At 37.9% G+C, this 27,020-nt stretch overlaps 1 protein-coding gene across 3 annotated transcripts in view; it reads left to right on the top strand.

Moving 5' to 3' along the window:
- The window catches only part of LOC111869154 (septin-7), a 113,224-nt gene that overhangs the window by 80,267 nt on the left and 5,937 nt on the right, over window positions 1-27,020 (top strand). The window contains exons 8-11 of one of the 3 annotated variants that reach the window (XM_023860411.2): window positions 8,727-8,768; window positions 16,029-16,164; window positions 17,282-17,445; window positions 24,544-26,833. In XM_023860411.2, the coding sequence (XP_023716179.1) occupies window positions 8,727-8,768; window positions 16,029-16,164; window positions 17,282-17,445; window positions 24,544-24,661 (460 nt within the window). In that variant the 3' untranslated portion in view covers window positions 24,662-26,833. Of the gene's footprint in view, window positions 1-8,726; window positions 8,769-16,028; window positions 16,165-17,281; window positions 17,450-24,543; window positions 26,834-27,020 lie in introns of those variants that run through there. The other 2 variants (XM_023860415.2, XM_033753302.1) reach the window with 2 other exon arrangements.

The following is a 27,020-nucleotide window of genomic DNA, read 5'->3' as shown; positions in this document are numbered from 1 at the left end:
ACATCACATCCACTCCCCCATGCAATGAAACCAAAAATGAACCACTCCTGTCTCCATTATAAATTTTATGACTATTACGACGCACAATCACATATACATGTACTTATTATCGTTGTTCACAGATGTTTCATTTTTTCATGTAATTTAATTTCAATCAATTATTTTTCTATGTAAAGGAGCGATGGTTTGTTTTGTGTCACCTTACTTAATACGACTGTAAATACTAATAATATAAAATCAACTATCTGGCAATATAAAAACTTCAATGGTTTTGTCATTTAGAAAATAAGTGTGAGAACTAGAGTTACCTTAAGGTCACTGCTAACCGTTCTCTTGGGGTTATGGCCTCTCTAAAATTCGTGTTCTTCTTCTCTATGCATGGCTCTATTGCTAATAATAATAGCTCACAAAATTTGGCATAGCTCATGCGAAAGCAGATAAAAAACTTTTTATCGTCGTCAGTTAGGTCGTGAAATATCGTGTGGAACTCTCCGAATTCGTTTCTTTTCTTGTTAATATCGTGCACCCATATTCGCTTTCACTGATCCTCTTGTAGCATCATAGCTGCACAAATCGTTTCTTCTTCCGAAGACGAGTCGGTCATTGCAATATTCTGTACAACATGGAGCACAAGACTGCACGAAAGCGGACTTGGATCAACTTGGAGGGGTAAACGTAGTGGGTAACAACTTTGGTGGGGGGAATGCTTTCGGTCCTGTCTCTGATTCTACGCGCCTGCAGTGGGCGCACTCGCTGCAGACATACTACAACGGCACTGCACTGTTCTGCTAACCATACTGCTCTAGTGGGCGAGGAGCTTAACCCGTAAGCTGAGGAGGGGGTTGTTATGTTGGTTGGTCATGGCCTGTGTGGCTTTCTGGATCTGGCGTCATATCCCGGTGGGGGTTTTTAAGAGAACAGATGAGAGGCTGCCAAGACTTGCTGAGACAACCCCACCCCCCTCTCTGTTCATATTTTCTGGATGCAGTTCAATCTCAATTGCCTCCNCTCTGCTGATACGGTTGAATATGGTCCCGACATAGGGAAGGAAGGCGACTGAGCCCGGTTTGTCTTCAGGCCGGCTGATGTTGGGCCGACGGTTGAGAACTCTGTGGATCTGCCGGTTGTTGTATCCGTTCTTCTTGAATACATCCTTCAGGAGCACCAACTCCGCATGTAGGCTGTCTTGATCACACAGTGCTCCAGCCCTGTGCACCAATGTGGAAAGTGCAACTTGCTTGTTTGAAGGGTGGTGGTGGGACGCAGCGTTAAGGTACAGGTTAGTATGGGTGGATTTGTGGTACACACTGTGGCCCAGGGAATCGTCGGGTCTCCTGTAAATATTTATATCCAGGTAGGGGAGGTGGCCTTCAGTTTCAGTTTCCATTGTGAAGTGGATGCACTGCTGGATACTATTTAGGTGGTTCAGGAACTCCTGGAGCTTGTCGGGACCGTGTGGCTAGATGACAAAGGTGTCGTCCACGTAGCGAAACCAGCAGCGGGGCTTGTGTGGGGCCAAGTCAAGTGCCCTCTCCTCGAAGTCCTCCATATAGAGGTTAGAGATGACCAGAGAGAGTGGCGAGCCCATCGCCACACCATCGGTTTGTTCATAGAACTGGCCATTGAAGTTGAAGTATGAGGTGTTCAGGACATGGCGGAAGAGTCTGGAGATGTTTTCTCCGAAATGTCGTCCTAGCAGATCCATCATATCTTTTATAGGCACCCTGGTGAAGAGTGACACTACACTCCCAGCTCCCTCCCCCCCTCACACGCTACTGTTTTCACTTGTATACTGGCCCTTCCCCACTTCCTTCTCTGTTCTCACATAGCTGTGTATATTTCCAACACCAGTCTGCTTTTACTGGTTCTCACGGTCTCTTCGCTTGCAGATTTCTTATATTTTTTCTTCTACCCTGAAGATGCAGGCGATACGTTCCTCTGAAACGTCGGTTAACACCACATATACATGGTGCCAAATCCCAAAAGACTGCTTTCTTCGTAGTCACCGCCGTGAAAGCCTCAAATCTTACAAGAAATATCAACTTCATAGAATGAAATTGACAGAATTTTGTCCAGTCTGCAACTTTTTGCCAGCTCATACATTTCAACATTGTTCTCTTTTTTGATTCTGGCTCCCCACAACGTTAGTTTTTCCATAAAAAGCGTTAGTTTTTTCAGTGCAGGTAAGAATATTTTCATTCTCATTCACCTCCATCTTTAGTGCAAATTAAATGTTCACGATGTCTCTTCAATTTAAAATAACATTAAAATCACACTAGTTGCTACATGTTTATTCTCAGGCAAACACATTTTAGTGTGAACAATGATAATGCAGCAGTAGCATGGAAATACATTGAGATCTAGTGCAGTGCGACGGTTTCAGAAAGTGAACAGTTGCCTGAAGATGACCAAGTAAATCCAAAACATGTAGCAGTTGGCGTGGTTTTTAATATTATTTTAAATTAAAGAAAGATTGTGAACATTTTTAAGTTGCATTGAAGACAGTGGTGAATGAGTGAGACATGAATGCAGCAGGATGCTTTCATCCTTTCCCTGCATGCTCCTATTGAGAGTGTTCAAGGCTTAGGAAAGCAGCTTTATTGCACCATGTCTCAGATATGAAAAGACTGATAAGCTCTTCCCTCAGTTTATAAGAGGGAGAGTCAGAGAATAGATCACAGATGGATATAAAATGTAAAACATGCGAGATTCAAACTTGAAAAAAACATTTATTTCTTGACATATCCTGCACCAACATTGATACACTTGTCCCATCGCTTTATGAGTTTTTTTTTTAAACCCACAGTATAGCAGTCTTGAATGTTTACTACTAAGTTGGTTTTTATTGGACCACACAGATGGAAGTCTGGGCTGTAAGACAAATATTCAAGAAGTTCCCACTGTAGTTCTTGAATTCTCATGTGGGTTGGCTGGGCTGATGAGGTCTGGCATTGTCATGATGAGGCAGTAGCTGCGTTGCCAGTTGCCCTGGACGTCTTCTGCGAATTGCATCCCAGAGCTTTAACAGAACTTCACAATATGATGCAGAATTCACATTTTCGCTACAATTCTGAAAAATGGGCTAACAGTACTCCCTGAGAATCCCCCATAATGTTCTCAGCTGATGGTGTAACCTTAAAAGTTTTTGGTTGAAGGTGAACTGGGATTGTTTCCATTGCACTGAAGCAGGCTTTGATTCGAGTTGGTAATGATGCACACGATTCATCCACAGTAACAATCCTGTTAAGCATATCTGTTTCATCTACATACCCTAAGAGATGTTGAAAGGACACACCCATTCAGTTCCTATTTTTTATTGATCCTCTTGTTCCTGGGGCACTCGCCACGTGCACACTTTCCAGAGATTCAGGTGCTCATGCATTCTGCTGTATGCTGAACTATGGGAACACCCTAGTGCACTTGCTACACTGTCGTCATCCTCCTGTCAGCTCGAATCAACTCTTCCACCCGCTGCACATTTGCTTCTATCGCAATCTCAACAGGGCTACCTTGTCAGTTATCTGCAACTTCTGAACATCATTGAGAGATTTTCTCAATCCGCCATAAACAGGAAACATTTTTGTATGATTATCCTTTGCTTTTAGTCCTTTTGACCACAAAAAACTCACAACAGTGCTGCTCTTCAGTATTATACTCCCGCAAGCATGGTCGCCATTGTAACTACTGAAACCATCCTCTGAACATGCACATGCATGTCTGCTACTGTTATGCAGCCTTACATCCATTGCAGTTTTACTTCCATTTGTGACCTATTTACTGACTCCCTCATAGAACCTTGAGATAGCCACCTCACTTCCATGTGCAGTAGGAGTTGTGTGTGAGCAGTTTCCATGTCGGAACACAGTGCTGAAAATAGCAGCAGTTATAATGGCCAACTCTTGGTGTAGTTAATCATTTTCATCATTTCATCCAGTGAGTCGAGGGCCCCTCTGTGCAGGAAACAGTGTGTAAAAACAATTCCAGAGTTCTTTTACTTGGCCAGTGTGATTAATCCTTCCAGACTTCCCAACATAGAGGGAGCACTGCCCATGAATTTGCTGATGCATGATTTCCATGACAAATCATGAGAACTGAAGTAGCTGTGGCCTTTTGTTGCTTCTGGGAGTGGTTTGTAAAATAAAAATTGTTCAGTGATGTCTCCATTACAGACAAACCTGTTGAATGCTAGGAGTTGAGAGTTTTGAGTGATACAGTTGACTCATCCAAGCGGATGGCAAAAATTAATTTCTTTAATGTTAGCTGTCACTTGTGACTCAGTATCTTGAGACATGTCATGTATATGCTGACTATGTATGTTATTTGATGGGGATTTTCAAAATCCCTTTTTCATATTCCTCACCAAACATAATATTTACAATTTTGCAGCATGCTGGTAAAGTTACTGACTCAGCAGTTATATGTGCTCACATTTTTTTGCCATGATTTTGGCAGCTGTGTAGCTAGCTTCTTGAACTTAATCAGAAGTAGTTGTGATTTTGGTCCACCGTTTAGCTTGGCATTATTGATCAGCTATAAACCTTAAAATATTCAATATGATTTCTTGCATAAATATGTGAAGGTGATGCTTGGAACTATAGCTTGATTTGCCAGTTTCTCGCCACAAACAACACATTTAGGACGAGGCTGCTCTTCTCTAGATGAAATGAATCCGGAGGAGAAATGCTTTTCATTATATTGGCACACAATGGCTGTAGAACTAACACTAACTGTGCAGAACTAGTGCCAGCCACACTTGATTCATTATCATCATTTAACTTAAGTTTTTTAATTATGAAAATGTCCATGTTCAATAAACCCAAAAAATAAAAAATAACAAAATGATACAGAAATGCATTGGAACAACAGTTGACTGAAGGCTGACACTGATGGCTTGACAAGGATGGTAAAAATACATTGGAGAGTTATTTTGGGATCTGAAATATTAGGGACAGAAGTTCTTGGGGTTTTACTATAATTACTTTTTTTTATTATACTGTTGTTTTGAAGAAAGCCCTCTACTGGGATGTGGTGCCATGTAGATATTGTGTNTTCTTGGGGGAATAGATCAAAGGCTTCCATGACTTGCTGAGACAAAACCCCACCTCTCTGTTCATACTGTCGGGATGCAGTTCAATCTCAGTAGCCTCCCTGATGATGCAATCCATATATCGGGTCTTGGTGGGCAGGATGGAGGTATTCTGAAGCTGAATGCGGTATGTTCAGCCAGAGCTGACTTGTCCGGATGTTTGAGACAGATGTGGCGCTGATGCTCCTTCAGCCTCATGTCCACAGAACGGCCCATCTGCCCAATATAGACCTTGTGCGCTCGCAGGGGATTCTGTATACACTCAGTGTCCTTAGTCCCAGGCTATCTTTGACCGGCCAGAGGAAACTACATAATTTCTTTGGAGGCAGGCCCACTGATGTGTTGTGCCAGGACAGCACTCTGCTGATTCGGTTGAATATAGTCCCGACACAGGGCAGGAAGGGGACAATCTGGTTTATCGTCAGGCCAACTGATGGTTGGAGAATGGTTGAGAACTCTGTGGATCTGCCAGCTGTTGTATCCATTCTGCCTGAAAGCGCCCCCCGGGAGCACCAACTATGCATGTAGGCTGTCTTGATCGCATAGAGCTCTAGCCCTGTGCATCAGTGTGGAAAGTACAGCTTGCTTGTTGGAAGGTTGGTGGTGGTGGGAGGACCTCCACCTTTACCTCCCCAGACCCTTCCCCTCCCCCTTCTACCTATTCCCCATGTAGCCCCTCTCCCTTCTCCTCCTCATCTTAACAGCTGGGTTTACTCGACCGGGCTCAGTCTGTTGCGCCTGCTCACTCTTGTTTGCTCGTGGATTTCTTCTTGTCTTCTACCATGAAGATGGAGGCGATATGTTCCTCTGAAACGTCGGTTAACACAATATCTACATGGCGCCACATCCCAGAAGACTGCTTTCTTCATAGTCACCACCATGAAAACCTCAAATCTTCCATGTTATTGTTTTCATTCCTATTGACCTTTTATGAAAAATATAAAGTACTTCTTAAACTTACCATGACAATTTTTTTATTCCTCAGTTATTTTCTCACTTCTTTTTGAGCTTCTCCCAAACACCCTTGGCACACATGAAGACCCTTCACGCCCACCGGTTTGTTCTGGCACACCAGTTGGAAATTTATATGCTGTATATTGACAAAACTCAGTTTAGGCGAGGCTGAAAGTATCAACCCTCTTTGTGGGCTTCTTCAGCATGAGAATTTGCTTCAGAGGTGAAAACCAATTGTTTGCACCCCTGAATTGTACTGAACGAGGAATGCTTCATTTCATTTCATGCCAAGGCACCATTTGGTGTTCAAGTGGAGTGAGGCAATGCTAGTAGCTCTGCACATGTATCAGTTTAGCAGTTATTCCCCAAGTACTGTAGTAATGTGCCTTCCAGGTATCACTGAACTGCTGAGTAGGGATATTTGTTTATGAGTTTTATAGGATTTTATTGTGTTTGCTTTTAGCTTGATGACTAAGTCAGGTCATAATCCTGTCTTTTAAAATTTACATAGTATAGTTTAGAACAGTTTTATTTTATAAGTTTATGTGACAGGTAATATTATGACTTAAAATGGACATAAATTGGATGAAATCTTATAAAAGAAAATAGGACAGTTCTCTCTTGAAGGAGGTTAAAGTGACAAGTGTATGTGTTTATGTGTAGGAGGATGAGAAGTTATGTGATCATATTCATTGCAGACATTGCCTTAGCCATACGTAATACATAGTAACTTATATGCGAGTACTGCTGCACGGCTCATGCTAAAATGTAATATTGAAAGGACGTTTGTTTAATTAACATACCAGTATCCAAATAAGTACATTTAGCTCATTCCATGGCCTTGCAAGCCTTGCCCAGTTATCTCATAGTATCAGTGCAGTTTCAGGCTGAGTTCAGGATAACTGTTTTGTGAACTGTACAGACATCTTTGCAACAGTATTTGAACTGCAAGAGCATTGAAACTGAAAGATGAAATGTAGTTTTATATGATTTTTTTAACTAATTGGACTAGATTTTGTTTGCATTGACTGAAAACCCGATCATAAATCCACTGTTGAAGTGGTGTGCCTCTTAGCTGAGGGTGGGATTTAAATGCCCAGTATGCCAGGTCTAGGGTTAAATAGCAAAATAGCATGACAGAAACTTTTAATGCTCTAAGATCATTCTCATCGCATATCTTTGCAAGCGGACTTGGAACTATGTGATGCATCTCCTCTTACCTCTTCACATTCGCATTTCCTGCTGTGCCCTGTGTTGTGAATAACTGACTTACATGTTGTTTCAGTTCTTATATTGGTATTAATCACCAGTGTGAACACATTGTACATTGACAGATTTATTTTTCAGAAGACATTTACTGCTTTGTGAATAGTTCCTTGTGTTTGTGTCATCAACTGTATAATTACTGGTTCAGAACCTCAGTTATGAAGTTAAATTGGCATACATCTCAAAAGGATTTTGTCACATTCAAGAATGGAAATATGATTTAAGATTTGCATTTTCATAACCCTTGAAACTTATTAAAAGTAATGTTACATTGTCATACCATTGTTCTGTTGAACATTAGAGCAGTTGCACGTGCTGTATTTACTCACGTGTCACATTTTGGTTTCATGTTTGACAGTCCTGTGCTTTTGTTACTACTTTTATTTACAGTTTTTGTTAGTTTTAATTTGTATATTACATATTGTCAGCATAGGTTTTAGAGCACTGTTCCTTATAGTTTGCTAGTGCTTCAGATAACATACAATTGAACTTCACTTTCAAAATTCATGTATTATAATGTTTATCCATGAGTGAAGGCAGACAAATTCAGTTCACACAGAATGGTTGCATTAAATAGTTCCCACAATCTCTGGACCTTAACATGTTATTTTGAAGGTATTTTTTATTTAGATTAGCATGGCAACTTGAAATTGTGTGTTTGTTGGATTGTGTTCTTTGCCAAACATCCTTTACTTCTGGTGAAGTCATTTTGGAAATCTTGACACAAAGTTATGTCATACCACATATACTGTAGTGCAAATCCTATTTACTCACTATAAACTTTGCTTAAAGTCATTTAAGCACCATAAAGCTTTTCCAGTGCTGAAGAGTCATAGCATGAAGGCATCGGGAAAGAGCATTCAAGTGTTGCTCTAAAACACTGTAAGGAAACAGGTACTCAGTGAATTGCCTACATGATAAGTGAGGTTCTGATTTACTGTCATAATTATTCATTGAATAGCCCGTCTCATTGTTAACTTGTTTCTGGTTGGTCATACCTTGTATGGTTATGCAGTTAAGCATGATTATAACCTTGGGTGTTTGTGAAAAGGTAATTATTATATTAACCAGTATTCATGTCTCAAAGTTATAGCCGTTTCATGCTGGGCTGCTGAAATCTATGCACTGAGTATGTTTTATCCCCTGATGCCTTTTGTGCCAAACCTTAATCATTGTTTTAAAATATTTATGTAGCATATGGATAGTAAAGCAAAGCAAAGCAAAGCAAACATTGACAGCTGACAGAATGCTAGTTCAGGAAACTTAAGTATCTGGCTGTCAACTTCAGTTGCTGGGATGACTGCTGTAGGCGTGTGCATGCAAAAATGGTTGTTGTTTTGACTATTCTTCATTCTCAAAAACATGCCTTCTCACAGCTCTAACAAATAATTTGGCTAATGTTTGCCTCCTTGTTGTCCAGTGTGTGCCCTCAAGGAGTGATGAACAGTTTCATGACCGTATGGTAAGTTCTGAGAATCACCGGAAGCATTATTTCTTGTTTGCTAAGTCAGTATTGTACTGTACAGATAGATGTAGGCTTTTTGTGTCTTGAAATAAAAGAAAGACCATTTTTGTATGCCATGGCTATTCGTTTTGTTGTATATGAAGAAAGAAAGAAGAAATCTATTTGTGACAGGGAGAGGAATATGTTGGGAGGACCAACGCTTGTTGAGGATCTCATGTATGCTGACTGCAGATTTATGTATTGCAGTGATCTAGTGTGATACAGTGTTGGGTTGAAGAGGTGGTTGATGGTGAGGATGATGTAAATGTCCAATAATCAGCAATGCTGTTCAAAGAATATTTTTACAATTTTTTGTGTGATTTTTAAGCTAGTATCATGTTTGCACTACAGCCATATTACATTTTTAATGCCTAGGTTGGCAGAATATAGAGAGAAATGTAAGTTTATGAAAGAATGTTGGATTGTTCCTGCAGTCAAAATTACAGCCAGATAGGATTCCCCCTTATTGCCATTCGGGCTCCAATTAGTGAAGGCAGTCTGACAATTCTTCAGTATGCAGGTACATTAGCAGATGGCTTACCTAACTGTCGTTCTAATCATCAGTTGAAAATGAATTTTCTCAAATCACTGTAATTCACATTTGTAAACACTGGTTTCTGTAACATATAAAAATGGTTATGTAAGACTTCTGACTTCTAAATAAACAACTGAGAGTGAAATTTTAAGTTCACAAGACAGTGGCTGCCTCTCAGACACTGTTAGATTGCAATTAAATAGATGGTTCACCTACTTTATGTAACCCTCAGTAGGACAGCTAGGGAATAGATTGAATACAGGTTCATAAGAACAACTTCAGTTTCTTTGCTTTTCATTCTGTCTTGCCTTCCTTTACTCTGTGTGTAAGAAATAATTCAGGTGTTCACTGTGTTGATTTTGCATGATGAGCTGGGTGGAGATATTGAATGATATGCTTTCAAGATAAGGTTTGTGATGTTCCAGTACTAGGGCAGTATTACTGGATGAAATATTCTGTTATATGATATAAACTCCGTCCTAAGTGCAACAGTTTATTGTAGCACTTAGGACGGAGTTTATATCATATATCGTATAGAGTGCAACAGGATGCTTAAATATAATATTCTGTTATATGATTCACAAACATTTCCGTTTTGGAATAAGAAAGAATTGCCAAATATGGTACTGTGCTTCCTAATAAAATGGGCGGTAATTATTGAAGAATATCGCTCTCATTAACTTCATAGAATTGTTATCCAAATTTATTCTCTCAAGACTAACTCTGTACGTAGATGAAACTGATGGGAAACAACAACAAGAATTCAGGCATAATAAGCCAAATGCTGATCAAATATTGGATAAATGATGAAATACAAATTACTAATTAAAAAGCAGATTCACTCCTGGGAATATTTTCTATAATTCAGTTCACAGTGCTTTATCTCCCTGTCTAAAAATTTTAGCCACTGAAACAATAATTTTTCCTTTTCGTTTATAGGGTGTTATTTTGCTCTCTAAGGTAAAACACAGATTGGTGGTGTTTGAGAAGAGTGCGTCCTATTTTCTGATGCTGTAAGAGGAACACGTGCGCAAAGAATCGTGATTTCTTGAAAATAATGCAGGTTTATATCTAATCAGTTCAGATATGTAACTATACATCCTTCATTCATAACTCAAAAGTGCAAACTTTGTATTGTAACTATTGCGTGCCTTAGCAGTATGTGCATTTATTGCAGTTGTAGATATATAACCCCATTGTTGGGTTGAAATGCACAGTTGAGTAGTGGGTAGCAATCCAGCTTTGTGTTCAGAGGTCCCAGGTTTAAGTCTCTTGCCTGGTGACCAGTTACTCTTTAAGTTTTTGTGTTTTGCTGTGGTTTTTACTCGAGTTTGGTCATGACCATTTCTTTCCACATCCTTTCCAAATCATTATTCACTGATCATCCCATTAGTTCAGGCTATTTAATCTGAGGTATCGAAACTGTTGTTACAGGAACCACCAATGCATAAATGAAATAAATATGACAGTTGTTCATTCCTGTTGTGCAGCAAAATTGGGAAGCCCTGTGAACAAACTTTCTATCCTCACATTTGTGGTGACTTTTGTATATTTTATGTAAAGCTTAATTATTTTCAGTTCTTGATAGAGCACATTTTTCCTTGCCATTCTCGAGTTAAAATGTCAGTGGTAAGACAGTTTTAGTTGGTTGGCAACCCTGCTTGTGCAAATGCTTTAATTCTTCATTCAGAATGATCACAGATATTTAAATTTTATGCAGCTCTTTTGAGGTACGAGTAATTTAATGAGAGTATATCTATGTTTAAAATTTGTTTGGAATTCAGGATAGAACATTCGGGAGAGTATACATGTTTTCAAAATTCATTCTTTGCAGTTCTACATATCTCATTGCCCTTGATGTTTATTGTAGATGTAAGTGTATTGTACAAAGCTAAATCTTGCTACTTCCTCACAGTGTATAGAGTCTGAAAGTATGTTTGCTTTTATTTTGTTAAATATTTGCTGTATCGCTAGATGTGACTTAGATGACACTGTGATTATACTTTGTCTTGCCATTCTTGGGAAAATCAATGGAGATCCTTTTGAGCTTCATGTAATATAGAGGTTATGCTGTATCAGCATGAAACAAAATGAAATACCAAATTTTCATGTAATTATGTCTAGTAGTTTTGAATATGTGGCTTGGGNGTGGGAGCAGATCATGCTTATGCGCTAATTTTAATATATTTAGTGCAAAGAATGCACAAAAATGGCTTGTGCTTGGAGCCATGATAGGGGACAACAGTGATGACTTATGGATGATCATTTGCTATGTAGGTTATCAGAGTGGATGTTAGATTATATGGCTGTAGTGTATTCTTTTTTCTTATCAGTAGTGCTGCTGGTTAGTTTATATGAAACATACTCTTCAATTGTACAGGTCCTCACCATTGGGCATTACATGACTTGGATGTGTCCTTATTGTGTGCTGTTTGTGAAAATTTGTTGTCTCATGTTTATGTTTGTCGTTTTGTGCTGTGCAGTGTGATGAATGGAAGATTGGAAGCAGCAACTTTACGATATGATGACCATATACTTGAACCTGTTTAGCATACATTCACAGGATATCTTTGTCTGTCAAATTTGTTTTGAATTAATGTTTTCCTTATGCTGGAACACCATGCTGTCAAAATATAAACACTAAATTCACTGAATTCATGTTTATTGAAGATAAATAACCATGTTAAATTGTGAGATAATGTATGTGTTGTAACTTTAATACAATTTCAGATATATATATATGTAGGTAACAGCGTAACTACATGAAAACATAAAGCAAACAAATCACTGAGTGAGTGGTCACCATATTGTAAAAGTGTACATCCTGGAAAGTAATTTTGCACATTGCATTCATTTATAATTAATTATGTGCAGGTCAGCTGTGAAAACCTCAGTTCTGCATGACCGCTGTGTGTATGTTCTGATTGCAGAGAATATGGGTGCACGATTATTTAGCATGAACATCATTTTAAGAGTTAAATAAGTTGCCCCAAATCTTATGAATATGCATTCACTGTGTACCATATTTTTTATTCTTGTTGATGTGTACCAGGAGGGCATATTAATTTACACTATTAATGAGACTTCTGGAAATCCTTCAGTGTTGGTTTGTTTTGTTATTGGACTTTGATGTATGTATGTCATTTGTACAATGCCAGGTTATGAACATTGCAGTTACAGAGTAATGTAATTGTTGTAGTCATGTGCGAGTTACATAATAAAAATGCTTACTTAATCAAGCTATAGAATAAATATCAGGCTTTCATATAATTGAGCCCGGTTATGAACCGAGTTGTGAGAAAATATAACTGTGAATTGGATACTCTGTATTTCTGTTATTCTGTTACTACTTAATGCAGTTAAATCTGAAATTTCATAGCAGCATTTGCTTTTTTGGTATATGTAAGCCTCTTAAAATTATAATAACTAGTAAATTTGACATTTAAATGAGACAGACAAATTTTCAGGTAACTGAATGTCTCACAAACATTCACGGCTCAGTTTTCCTCTAATTTTTATTTACCTTTTTTGGCAGCATCCATTCGCATTGGTCAGTGGTGTTAGGAATCTTATTGGTTTTGAGCATATGGAATGGTGTGAACTTCAACACATGAATACACAATATTTTAAAATTAATTTTAATGTTTTCTCTTTAATTTATATAATTAGTGTAGTGTAAAATTGAAGATACGGGTCCTCTGTTTTCTATGGCTTCATCATTTTTGCATATCTGAATATCTTAAATAATTGTGAACATTTCTTTAGTTCTCACGCTAAAGTAATGAGACCATTGTTTTGTTTGTAATATTCATGCCTTGGTGATATTTAAATTAGAACAATATGAAACCTTTAACCTTCATGCAACTGCCTGTAAAGTTGCATGCACATATTCGTATAGAAGTGCATCGTAAGGTGGGAATGCTATTTCTGTCAATGTGTATTTAAATTCAGACTTCAGTAATGTCACCTTTCAGTCCAGATTCCATTAAGTCTTATATATATGTTTATTCCTTCTAAAGCACATGGCGATCTGCCATTGCTTATCAATGTTATTTCATCACACTTCTTTAAAACTGAAACCTCCTCTTGGATCACCTTTGTGTTTGTGTTTGTTTCTTATGCATGGTCTACATGAACCCCTTGTCTCCACAAATCTTCATGTTACCTTCCTCCAAGTTCTTTATTCTATCCTTTTTGGTGTAACAGAATCTGGATTTTCTTTTTAAACCTTAAAAAATTGACTTCACAGAATCAAGGTAATCAAAGAACTCTTAAACTACAGAATTTCTTCTTGTATGAGTTAACAAACCTCCACATCATGGAGAAATCATAAATTTGAAATGGAAACCTTGAGCTTTCGTGGAAGTCGTATGTACGAAATGTAAGACTTAAGCTTTCCACCCAGGCAACAAGTGACTTCTCCTTTTCAGTTTCTTTTACTACTCAGAAGCTTTGCGGTGTTCGGAATTTTACTGAAATTCAAATAGGTTTTTTGGACTCATTGCTTTGTCTGAGAAAGTTCTGTTAATAGCAGAAGTGCAGTGAGAGATATGTTTCCTTGCATACTGTGGCAACATCTTGCTAGTGTCTGTTCTGTTTCTGACTGAATATGTTACTTCAGCTAACACATAGTCATGCTGAATTCAAATAATCAGCCTCTTCTAAAAGTCATGATGAATATACTGTAGAATATTAATTCAGATGCAAATGTTATTCACTCGTGTTGGTTTTTTTTTTATTTAGGTTAGAAAATGATTGGTAACTTTGGAATTGCAAGAGCATTACTGTACACAGTGGATTTACTGCTGTATTATGGTTTTTATATAGCTTTACTTCCATGTTCACCAAGCCGTAACGCTTGTGTAGTTTGCAAGTGTGAGTTTATGCACCATATACCACCTTCTGAACAGTATGTTTAAAAGCAAGTAATGCAACATTTTTGTTTATATATATTCAATTAACAAAAAAATCAGAATGCAAGGAATTAGCATCATAGGTACTAACTGAAGGTAGTATACACATGCAAATTGGAATGTTTCCTTGGTTGTAGTTGTGATGATCAGTTGAATGCTGGCTTGACTATATGTCTTCATAAACAGAGGACGTTACTGCATTTGTATTATCTTTGAGTATTTTAACACATTACAAATCTTGACAATTAAAGAACCAGACAATTTTTCTTCAGCACCAGACTGCACTAGTGAGATACCATTGATTATGCATTTTAATTTATTCAGCTGTTTTGTGACAAATGGTTTTTTTGGATTCAGTTTGTTCTGTGAGTGCATTAAGCCCTTATTGGCACAGAGTTTTATTTGTTTGATCAGAAACATGGTGATAAATTTGTTAGAAAAGGGAACTGACATTATTTTTCTTGGCGTAATTTTTTGGGAAACGTCACTTAAATTTAAAGAGCATTGCAGTAAGTTCATTGCGGGTGGGTTAAGCAGTTTCAAAATGGAAGTGAAGATGTTACAGCTGACTCTCAGCATCTGGAATTGATACAAATATGGAATGAGTGGTCAAAATAATAACTGCTGCTGGATGGTTGAGTAATTGTTCAGAAGATGGAGTAGACACCCCTAAATAAAGAATCTGTGATATTGATTTTGACCATATGTCCAAACTTGAATGTCTGTGTCAAAATCTCAGGAGAGAGCAAAAAGTGACTTTAAGTGGGGGGGACTTAGCCGGTGATGAGACTTTGTTCCTCCAGTGCAATCCAGAAGCAATTTAATAATATCTATGTCTCAGAAACTGAAGAAAGTGTAGATGTAAGAATTAGAAGTCTTAAGTTATGGTAATTTACTTTTTTCATATTGAACGAATTAGCCAAAATGAATTTTGCCCTCCAAAACAGTCAAGCAACCATTTTGCTTTTAAGTTCTGGAATGTTTATTTCTGTGTATTCATCAGAAGAAAGCAGATCTTTGACCAGACAAGTAGATTTCACATGACGACTGTTCCCTCTTATGCAGCACTTTGGTGAAGTGATTTTTATTAAGAAATCAGTGGTAGCTATGAAGCATTCATAACTTTTGCATGTGATGTTTTCATGTTCCCAAGACAAAATCTTGAAAGAGGCACATTTGATTCACTAGAAGACATTCAGAACAGTGTTATGTAAATTCTGAAAGAACTTAGGAGTAGGATTTTGGAATATTTTTCCAGCCATTGTAGATATGTTAGAATGCACATATAAAATCAGAAGGTAAGGACAGTGACAGTGACAGTGACAGTGACAGTGACAGGGACAGTGACAGTGACAGTGACAGTGACAGTGACAGTGACAGTGACAACATTCCCTAAAAGTTTATTGGCATTATTACTTTTTTACAGAATCAGTCTGCTTGTTGAACCTCGTGTGTCACTGTGAAACTGGTGTTTGGAACTCATGACACATCATAAAATCTTCAAGAATTGTTGCTGCAGCTGTGAATTGTCTTTATAATAATACTGCTTTTTCTTTCATTGTAGTTTTGTTCTGTAATGGTTGCATTTATATTATTTCTACATTCTGTTGGTGAATTCATCTGAGAGAACACCGTGGCACCATTATTTGCTTTGAGAACTATCAGGTCATATTTGGCTTATTGGAGTTTGTTCTTTAAATTTCTGTTTGCTGTGTAACAGTACACCATATAAATTATCAACTCAAGTGATGTATTTGGGTGGATGTGCAGGAATCCACTGGCTCAAATGGAAGAAGAAAAGCGTGATCATGAAGCCAAAATGAAGAAAATGGAGTCAGAAATGGAACAGGTGTTTGAAATGAAGGTTCGAGAAAAGAAACAGAAGCTTAAGGATTCAGAAGCAGATGTAAGTTTGTAAAGTTGATGAGTATATACAAAATCATGGTGGCACTTAAGCAGTTTTTTTCTCCAAGTGATTCAGTTTTCCTGTTAATCATCATTCCTCCAGTGCTGCATATTCATCTGTCATCTGAGTCAGTGTGCAGTGCCTGTTTCAGTGTTTGTGCATAACATCTGCTCATGTGTGTGTTTTCCATTCCTGATAATGTCTAAATCAGGTTGCTAATTTTCAAGATCAGTAGGAGAGTCATTTCATTTAAGCTAGCCTACAATTTTACTTTCTATTTCTATACCAATTGCAGTACCCTCATGATAACCATGTGACCTTTCGAGTAGTACTCTCGTGCGTTTTAGGATCCAGAAGTGTTGTATGGTGAGTGAACAATGGAATGTACACGTAACAGTGGTTTCAAGATACAGGTTGCCCCAGGAGGAAAGGGCAATATTCTGGGAGATCATAGTATCGGTCATTCTAAGCAAAAAGTGTATAATCACATGTATCCTATTCCGAACGGTTTTCGAAATAGAGCTATTTCTCTTTACGGGAACGTAAAGATGCACTGAAATGAGCAATGCGCTTTGTCCTCACACAAGTTGCAAAGTGAATTGATGTTGATGGTAGAATTTTTTAATATGTATTATACTAGGTAAGCTGTACCAACTTTGTCACTTGTACAATAAAAGCTTGTATTAGAAACAGTACATAATATCTCTCTTATCAACAATTTTGGAACTGTACAGAGAAATAACTCTATCTCGGAAACTGTTCAGAATAGGACATGTACACGTACAGTTTTCTGCTTAGAATGTCATACTATAATTTCCCAGAATATTGACCTTTCCTCCTGGGACGTCCTGTATATTTAGTTTTTAGTTTCATGCTGTCAACTTGTCATGTAAGTCAAACCTTCTCCTTCCATTTGAAACATCTTATGTACTGAAAAGTATGAATCAATGACATATTTGTGTTCATTATATTTCAGGAATTGGAATTATAAACAAGCAGAAAGTTTGGTCAACTGTATATATCTTTTGTTTCTTAATATGTGTAGAATATTTATTAGACAGTTGTTCATAATTGCTGTTCTGTCTTAGAAGTACATGTTGGATTATCTTTCAAACAGCTGCAGCGCCGTCATGAACAGATGAAGAAAGCTCTTGAGCAGCAGATCAATGAGTTAGAAGAGAAACGGCGAGCATATGAGAAAGAGAAACAAGCATGGGAACAAAGTAACAATGTGACACTGGAAGAATTACGTAGGAGAAGTCTTGAGGCAAATTCCAAAGAGTGAGTATCCCTTGACAGCTAGTTGTCGATTACTTTTTGTCTTAATTTCATCTACGAAGCACACGTATCCTTATTTTACTGGACAGTATGTAATGGTACATTCTCTGCTGTGATTTCTTACATTTAACAAGATAACATACAATTCTTCTCCAGGCCTGTTATTCTGTTATTTGTCTTTTCCTATACTTTTCCAAGATAAGCTCAGGTCATAGGTTTGCACCATGAAACAGGCCATAGTGTCTTTCTCTTTCCAGTTTTGTTCTCATGGTAAAATAGTTCAGTATTTTACTAAAACCTAAATTAACCTAAGTCACTCCCACTCAAAACACAGAAAAATAAAAGTGAAAAAAAAAAGGTAAAGTTATTCCTACCCTTAATTAAGCACCACGCCATGAAAGTATATGGAGAGTGGAGGTATAGCTTCACCATTTTGACCTTGGCACTAGATAGAGGTGGGTGCTCATCTTGATGCCTCCACCATCTTTATCCCTAGGGAAATAGCCCCTGGTACCCATTGAATATGAGGCTCAGTGAACCGCAGAGCAGGTCTGGACACTGTGGAGTAGAGAAAAATCTCTTGCCCCTGCCAGGAATTGAATGCTAGCCATTCAGCCCCTTAGTCCATTGGCACACCAACTGAGCTATCCCTGACTCATGTAAACACAAGTAAGAAATGTAATTTTAAATGGTGATAATATGTTGCTACTATTAGGGGGCATCCATGTGGTTCAAGTAAGGAATTGGTTTCACAGAACACTGCATTGCTGTGACCCAGAAACTAGAATTATATTATCATGTTTTCAGATGCAAGAGCAAAATGGTATCATTATATGAAAATGTTACGTTTGTTTCAAGTTGAAGATGTACCAGAACTTAGATGGGATTAATTTATCATCAAATCTGGGTGTTCTGCCCCGTCATTTCCTCGGTTTTGAGTTTTCTTGCAAAAAGTAATGTGATCTAAGTAGGGCCTAAAGGTTAGCAACATTGGTACATTAATACAGTTACTGACTTCTTTGTGTCCACTTGTTGTATGAAACACTGTTTCATCAGAGACTGCGCTGTGCTTCCATCCTATGGTAAAAAGTCAACTCATTTGGGCCTAATTAGCAGAGCTAGCCGTATGTGGACGTAGTGTGATCTAGGTTGGGTTTGGTTTTCAGGTTTCGTTCAAATAACTAGAAGTTTTAGGAGGAGCTGATCACCTGCTTTTCTTTCATTGCATATGACACTGCGTAGTTGTCATCAATTTTGGTTGATGCAGTGTACCAAAAAATGCAATTTTTATGATTTTAAAACTCCCACTCCACAAAAACTGCAAGATGTAGGGTGCTGAAAGAAATTTTGCAAGAATTCAGTTTTCTGTGGAGTCTGTATGCTTACCAACTTCAATTGAAATCTTGAGGTCAGGTTATGGGCTGCAATAATCTGTTTTGGGATGTGTCTGTCATACCTGATATTGTCTTGTGCAGCATGGAAACGTTTTGAAGCATGTTTGTCATATGGCTAGTTCACAGACTTTTCCAAGTGGACATGGGTTCAAGACCTGGTTGGTGAATGTGGGATTTGTGATGGACAGAAGCAACACTAGGTCAGGTTTTTTTGAAGTTCTTTATTCTCCCTGGCCTACCCTTACCTGCACTATCAAAAGTTTTTGCTAAATAACATGCACATACAGCATATTAATCTGTTAATCACAGCATGTACTAGAAGAGAACAGGAGTGTCACTAAGGCAAGGCCCACACAGGGGTTTAGGAGAGACCAGATGTTCCATTGCTTCTGTAATGAGGAACTGCATATGGTTGCTCCTGTCAACAACAGTGCACCCTGGGGAGTCATTTCTATCTTCACCTTCTTTCTTTCTCTCCTTTGATGCCTTTTATTTCCTTCCTCCTTTTCTCACTTCATCAGTTTTCCACCCTGTATGTATGTGAAACTGTGCATGCGTGAGGGCAGGGCAGGGACGCAATGGGTTGTGCGGTAACACACACACACACACACACACACACATATATATATATATTTTTTATCCTTTTGAAGAGGTAATGCCATTTTGTGCCACGGTTTTTATGTTGATGGAATGGGGAATAGTTTCAAGTCTACAGTCTACATGTCAGAGGAGTGGTTCTTGGGTGTTCCTGGAATCCAGTGGCGAGTGTGCATGAAGTTGCAGTACATTCTGCACTGGAAAAGTCATATAACTTTTTCCCAGTTAAAGTTTTGATCTTTATTGATGTTCCTTTCTCAGCCATTCAATAGGAGGGGATGTTCTGCATGCTTAAATATTTTATGTCACAGGGATGTGAATGCCTGTGATTTATGGCACTCATTCACCTGACTCTTTGAAGGATATGAACAAACTTTATATGAGTGTGTAACTGAAAGTCGCAACAATCTGTTTGACTAACTTAGCAGAGTCTTGACGACATTAGCCCCTGCCACTGAGTTACGTTGCTCGTAAGTGCCTACCACTGATGTGTCCTGAGCCAACTTAACTCTTTGACTGGCACGGGTGTGTTTTAACGCCCGGACGATGCCAGCCGTTCCCTAGCGTTGGCGTGTTTTAACGCTTTGACAATCTCTTCCCTTCTTTGCTCTCTTGGCACTCATCAACCAAAGACATATATATGATAGTTTTTGTGCATGTTTGTAAAAAACCTTTGTAAACTTTGTGGGGGTCTATATTACTGTCAGAACCCTCTGAGAAGGAAAAGGTCAGAAAATATTTCACATTCATTCAGTTTCACCATGGCTTCTTGCAGCAAGTGTCTTCGTGTTCCTACAGACCAGCTGGAAAATGTTGTGAACGAGATTTGTGCTGATGATGATAGTGGCCATGAAATAATGATTCATGAATTAGATGAAGTTGATAGTGACAATAATACAGTGATAGACAATGATCCACAAGACAGTAATCATGAAAATTTACCTACCACGAGTGCGGTGCCTGACACGCCCATCTCATGGACGTACGGAGACATTGTACCAACAATAGTTCCATTTGCTAGTAGTGTCAGGATCAAAATTGATATAACACATAAAATGCATCCCTTTTCATGGATTAAATTTTTTTCTGGATGACGACTTGGTAAATCACATCACAANAATTGCTATGCTCACCAGCACTTCAACACACATGAGTTAGCTCCTCACTCTTGAGAACACAATTACAAATATGTCACATCAGATGAAATCTGGACATACTTAGGAATTGTGTTCATGACAGGAATCGACAAACGCCCTGAATTTGAAGAATATTGGTCCACTAGGCCCCTATTTCACACCCATGGTATGGACAAAACATGTCTTTGCGGTTGAATAGTTTCATTCTATTCAAAAAGGACACAACAAACGAAAAATACAAGAAGAGAAATTACAGATTCAAAGATTTTATATTGGACTGTGTAGAAAAATGACTGAACCATACAAACAGTGTGGAGAGGGAGAAGAGTCAAGGAATGAAGTGGATGACGAATCTATTGCGTCAGACTCGAGTGCAGTCACGCCTCCGCCCTCGATCTTGAAAAGACCACCTGTGAAAGAGCCAGTAAATCGTCTAGAGGGTGGCCTGAAAATTCACAAAATGGTCCATGTTTCTCCCAGTAACAAGAAGAATGGTGCCCTGAGAAAGTGTCGCGTGAGTGCTAAGCACAAGATTAGAAAAGAAACAAGTATCATGTGTGCAGGCTGTGGTGTGGCGCTCTGCAAACTTTCATGTTTCAATGTTTATCACATGAAGAAAAACTAATAAAGAGGTATGGAAAGGCATTTATTGCATAAAATACTGTCTTTTAATTAGTTCCTGAAAATTTCATTTTTAAAAACCAATTTTTGTTGAAGTTGTTTAGGAAAAAGTAACTACATGCATTTTAGCGACATAAGGCTTAAAGGGCCTGCCAGGACAGGGGTGGGATTTAAATACCGTTCGCTCCAGTCAAAGAGTTAATCCTGTCCATAACCTCCCAGCCCATTTCTTTAATATCCTTTCATTGTTATCCTCTATCTATGCTGAGGTCTTAAAGGGAGTCTCTATCATTTAGGTTTTCTTGCCATAAATGTTTACAGGCTTCTGGTCTCTCACATGTTACAGGGCCCACAGTCAGTTTGACTATTCGGAAACCAAATTAATGAGAATTCTTCAGATGGTTTTCTGAATTTTAATTTTAGATGAAAACATGACTCCGCTATTACCAGATGACAATACGGTGATCCTAAACTAAAGAATTAACCAAAACCCATCTTGGTAATATGAACCACTTAAAACTCTGTATGTTTAATATGTGCAATAAAATCGATTGGTGAAATTTTCAATATCGGCTTAATATTATTGCTGCAACGTAAAATTTAAATACATAGGTTTAAATGCACTTGTTTTTACACGGGTTGTGACTGATTCAGTTTGGGGGGCAATACTCCCCGACTACTCTTCTCAAAGAAACACTGTATCTGGCCCCTGATGGTGTTCTATAAACTAAATTTGGCCCTCGACATGTATTAGGTTGGCCAACGCTGGTCTAAATCACTATCACTACACGTCTCAGAAGGAATGTGAGATAGCCAGATAGCTCATCGTTGGAGAACAAGTCGGATATTTCTTGGTTTTCAACCGCTTCTGTCCTTTACTCATTGCACTACTAACTTTCTGCCTGGTACATAAGAGCTTTGAAGGGTCAAAGATCATTTTCCTTTGGAGGGGGAACCCAAACAGCGAGATCAAGTTACTGCCTACTAAGCAAACATTCCGGAATAATATTACACAGTTGTCATTTCATTTGGGTGTCCTAAAATCATAATAATACGCCACCAGTCCGCCACGTTTAAAAGCACTGGTCCACAAAGTGTTAAATATAAATCATGCAACATAGCAAATACATTTTTCATTGCAGGTTAAAAAATACCAATGGTACTCAAATTTAGCTTTCAGCTTCTTTCCTCCTGCAGTTCACAGTTACTAAATGTTTTAGGTTTTCCATAGTTCCTGTTGTCTCATAAGATGTCCTTATGGCAGGGAAAGGCTTTCCGCCTGATAGGATGTACAAGAGCCGCCATTTGCTNTAGTATTGCTATTGCTTGCCTCCAATGATGAAATGGCAGATAGAAGATGAGAGAACTGGGCAGATATGTGGGGAAGAGTAGTTTCTAGTTCTGCGTTTTTTAGTACATCTTGGGCAATTTGAATTGATGCTGCACTTTTGGGACTTGTGATCACTATAATAACTCACTGCACACAGTCACATGCCCTAGGGTGTTAAAATTGTTTAGTTTAGTGCTACTGCTTTAACGGCTTCTTTCCTGTATGGTGCTATGGGCAAGGCAAGTCAAATGTGTTGTATTTGGAAATATAACTTCAATAGCAATACCATCTTTCATCATATAACTTGCAGCATCAGTCACAAAGAGCAATATGCACTCATACTGAATGCCATTTGGCCATGAGATACCAAGTTCAATGAAGTATGTGTGTCTGTATATTTTTTAGGAGAAAATATAACAATTAATGAAAAGTTAGAAATGTTTCATGGACGATGCGGTTTCTGGAAGTAGATTTGAAGCAAACAGGCAAAGTATGGCCTGAGAGTATATGCTTTGGTTGATGCCAAGTCCTTTTATATGTCTAAATTAGATGTTTATGTTGGCGCACAATCTGAAGGCCCATACAAAGTTCCAAACTCACCTTGTGAAGTTGTTACAAGGTTGATTGCACCTATATCTGGATCAGGGTGCACTGTGACTTTAGATAATTGGTTCACAAGTTACCCATTGGCTAAATCCTTGTTAGAATATCATAAGCTAACTATGGTGGGAACAATAAAAAAAAATAAAGAACTGTCACCTGACTTCAGCAATACCAACCGAAGAAGCCCAATGACTACCATTTTTGGTAGTCAACCCAGTATCACCATAGCTGCATTTGTGCCAAAAAAAAATCATGATTTCCACATTACATTATGATAATGTAGATGAGAGAACATCCAAGCCAGAAATCATTCTGTTTTACAACTAAACCAAAGGTGGGTTTCATGTAGTTGACAGAATGTCTGGGGTCTGTGGGACCCCACCTTACCACTTTTGTTACATTTTCCCACCTCACCAGCACCGGGTAAAGTGATCCCACTGTAACATTTGCAATAAACCATCCCTCACAGCCTTGTGTTTCATCGATTGATACCCACACAAAATTATCTTGAATCTAATCTCTAATGCTTTCATTTGTAAGCTCATAACACTGCTTCACATAATTTTGCACAGAGTAGATTCATCCGGCACTTTCCACTGTTTATACTTCTCTATGAAGTTTCTCAGACTAGGATTGGTTAGTTTCCACAGCGGAATATCTGCCACTAAAAAGGCTTCGCACAAATCAAAGGAAAACTGAGAAAAACTATTATTAGAAAATTCACTAAGCAGTGTTTAAACAGGAGCACTTATCATATGTTTAATTTTAATATTCTCTTTGTGTATATTAGTGTTCAAATGCTGAAGCACTTGAAAGCGTTTCTCACAACCAACTGTTTTTCCACATGCTCGGCAATAAAGAATTTTGTTATCCATAGTTATCATCTCTCCTTCGAACTCCTGCTGATACATCTGTAATTTAGTTTTCTGGCTTACTGTCACTTTCGGCATGACTACAGAAAGCTAAATAAACTTAACTACAGACTGGTCACCGCTAATGTGCATGGCCCCAGCTTCAAATGAAGAAGAGTAACAAATCTCATGGAGACTTCAGAAATAAATAAATGAAGTCCATTATTGGTTGAATAGTATTACGTTGCTAGCAGCTACGTATGAATGTGCTTCTGACTAATCCCTTCGCAGCCACTTTAATGGTATGCAGTTGAGGCAAGTTACAAGTAGAGGGGAAAGTATGCAGCATAAATATAGATTTTCAAAACTATTATGCTTATTCATAAAACAGGAAAAATATGCATCTAAATTCACCATCAAACCATGTCTTAAGTAATTCATATATATATATCCAAATGAGCATACTTTTTGGTTGAAAGAAAGAAATATGCATTTGCATTAAAATCTGGTCCCTACTTATAGCATACACAATTGAAAGATGGTCATTGTTTCTCTGTGTCCTTTTCCAGCTATAAAGTACGTTTTGCCACTTTGAGCAATTCCATGAGCTCAGATGATGTGGAAAATTCCTGTGGTGAAACATCGTCTTCTCTGGATTCCGACAAGCTGGCAGAGAACTTGTTCTGACTAATTGGGGGCAGGCGAAAGGGGAAGAGTACCAAATATAAACATTCATATGAGGCTATATAAATTCTGAAACTGAGAACCTGACATGAAAGAAAGATCGTATACTTTGAACCACTCACGGAGTGAATGTATACATTTTATATTTGCATTTGTTGAAATGTTGGGCAACATCCTTTTTGCAGATTTAAATGAAAATATTTACAATATAAAGGTAGTGGAGTTTTTTTAAAATAAGAATTAAAATACTCAACTGTATGTTGTGTTTATGAGGAATGTTAAATTACAGAGTTACATGTTACTCATGTTTAAAACAAAATTGTCCCATAGGTGCAGTATTTGAAAAATTAATAAATGTGGATCGTGGTTTGGTCCATACTCATTCAGCCTGTCTGCCACATTAAGATAATTGAACTTGTCAATTTGGAGAAAGCACAGTATTGCTATGGTTATGTATATGCTTTGTATCAAAATATGCCGCTTTATGTTTTTTCTTCTTCCATAAGAGTGTTAAATAGAGAAGTTCCTAATGTTACTAAGGTATATACAGAAAATGTGTGTGGACTTCAGCTATCAAGTAGATGGGTACCTATGCATGTATACTGGAACCCTTATATAATGCTTTCTCTCATTTCATGTTCAGTTTCAGTGATCCCAAGGCAGCAGTGTGTGTCACTGTTAAATCCGATTTTCATTGAAACCTTAAATGGTGGCTCTACTGAAATTGTGATGTTGGTCTGTTATTTGAACCACCTGTTTAGTTTCAGAGAGAGACATGTTTCTTTAGGGCCTAGGAGTAGTGAGATGGAGCCCAGGCCAGTCACAGATGTGGGACCTCCACCCCACTCAAAAAGCCATATGAATATATATAAAGAACTTCAAAATGGGATTTTCTGTCGAATGAATATTGAAAGCCAGAGACCAAGAATAATAAGCCAGCAATTCCGTTAAACTGGATTCCCACATTATTATTTACCTACAGTTTTTTAAATTAAATGAGAGTATACTTGGGGCCCCTGTAGGCTATGGTCCAGGGCAAAATGTCCCTGCTACCCCCCTTCCCCCTATATGGGCCTGTGTTTAGAGGTTTATGACAGTTTAGAAGTTTAGAGCAATTATTTTTTAATTCTGAGATTGCTTGTTTGATGACTGTCTGGCATGCAACCTCCTTTAACTCATTCTTATATTTATCGCCAGATTTCTGAAATACTTCAGGGTATTCCCTATTTTCATCCTTCACCTAATATACTGTATGTGTAAAACATTCCATCCTATCCTAAAAGCCTGTTCATTTCATGGCACAACTGCTGTTTTTATGCACAGTGAATAGCATGCGGTTATGTTTCTTGTACTAGAAGTGGAATTATACCTTTGTACAGTAACACTTTCTTTACTTTTGTGGCATGCTCTTATATAAGTTACACTGAATACATTTGGGTGGATTTCAAAACAAATTGGACTATCAGGTTTAGTGAGAGATGAACTGCGTTTATTAAGAGCAGCATTGTTTGTTAATGACTTAGAATTTGTGTTGTTTCAGCATTTCTTTATTTTGTTCCATATATTTTCTTCTGAATTATGCTGGAGAGCAAATGTTTTGCATTGTGTTTTCACTATATTCTAGAATAGGGTGTCATTGTTTTGGAAACAATTAACAATTTTAAGTATGAGTTGTATGTAATGGTTCTGTCCAATTATTTTATGATGAGCATTTCTTCAGGTCATATGTGCAGTTCACTTAAAAATTAAAAGATAACTTCTTTAGGCACTACAGGAATGACTACTGAGTCACTGATTCTGTTAGTATCATAAAATGGAGTACATTATGAACATTGGACCACATTTTGTTATTTTACTTATTAGTATATTCATATGCCTTCATTTATGTTTAGTTGGAAGTGCCTTTTCTCATTAATCTTTATTCAGCGTAGTATCATTATTCAGTGCTTGAATGGACATTTCTGTGAGCTGTGTTGAAACTTAAGATTCTGATTCTAGAGGCTTCATAAAGTTGGTATTGCACATTTTTGTTGTTTATATTCTGTGTTCTCCAGAACTTAATACTGGCTTGTTCAAAAGCATGACAAAGTAATCTGACCATGATTTACTTTTGTTACTTTAATTGTTTCTTGCATCCTGTTGTGTATTTAATCAATATGAGAGTCAATTTTACCGACCACACAACATATTTTTATTATTATTACACTACATGTTTCGACCTCAGGTGTACGAACACAGCTGTATAATTACACGCAATCACATTCGTCTTCTCACTTATTCGATCCTGTATCTTATTCAGGCTCACGCTCAATAATATATCAAGCTCTCTCATAAAACACAAGTTAAAATTGTTCTAAATGTC

Source organism: Cryptotermes secundus, unplaced genomic scaffold (genome assembly GCF_002891405.2).
Source record: "Cryptotermes secundus unplaced genomic scaffold, Csec_1.0 scaffold947, whole genome shotgun sequence".
Classification (NCBI taxonomy): Eukaryota; Metazoa; Arthropoda; class Insecta; order Blattodea; family Kalotermitidae; genus Cryptotermes; species Cryptotermes secundus.
This window is presented reverse-complemented; position numbering and strand designations above follow the sequence as displayed.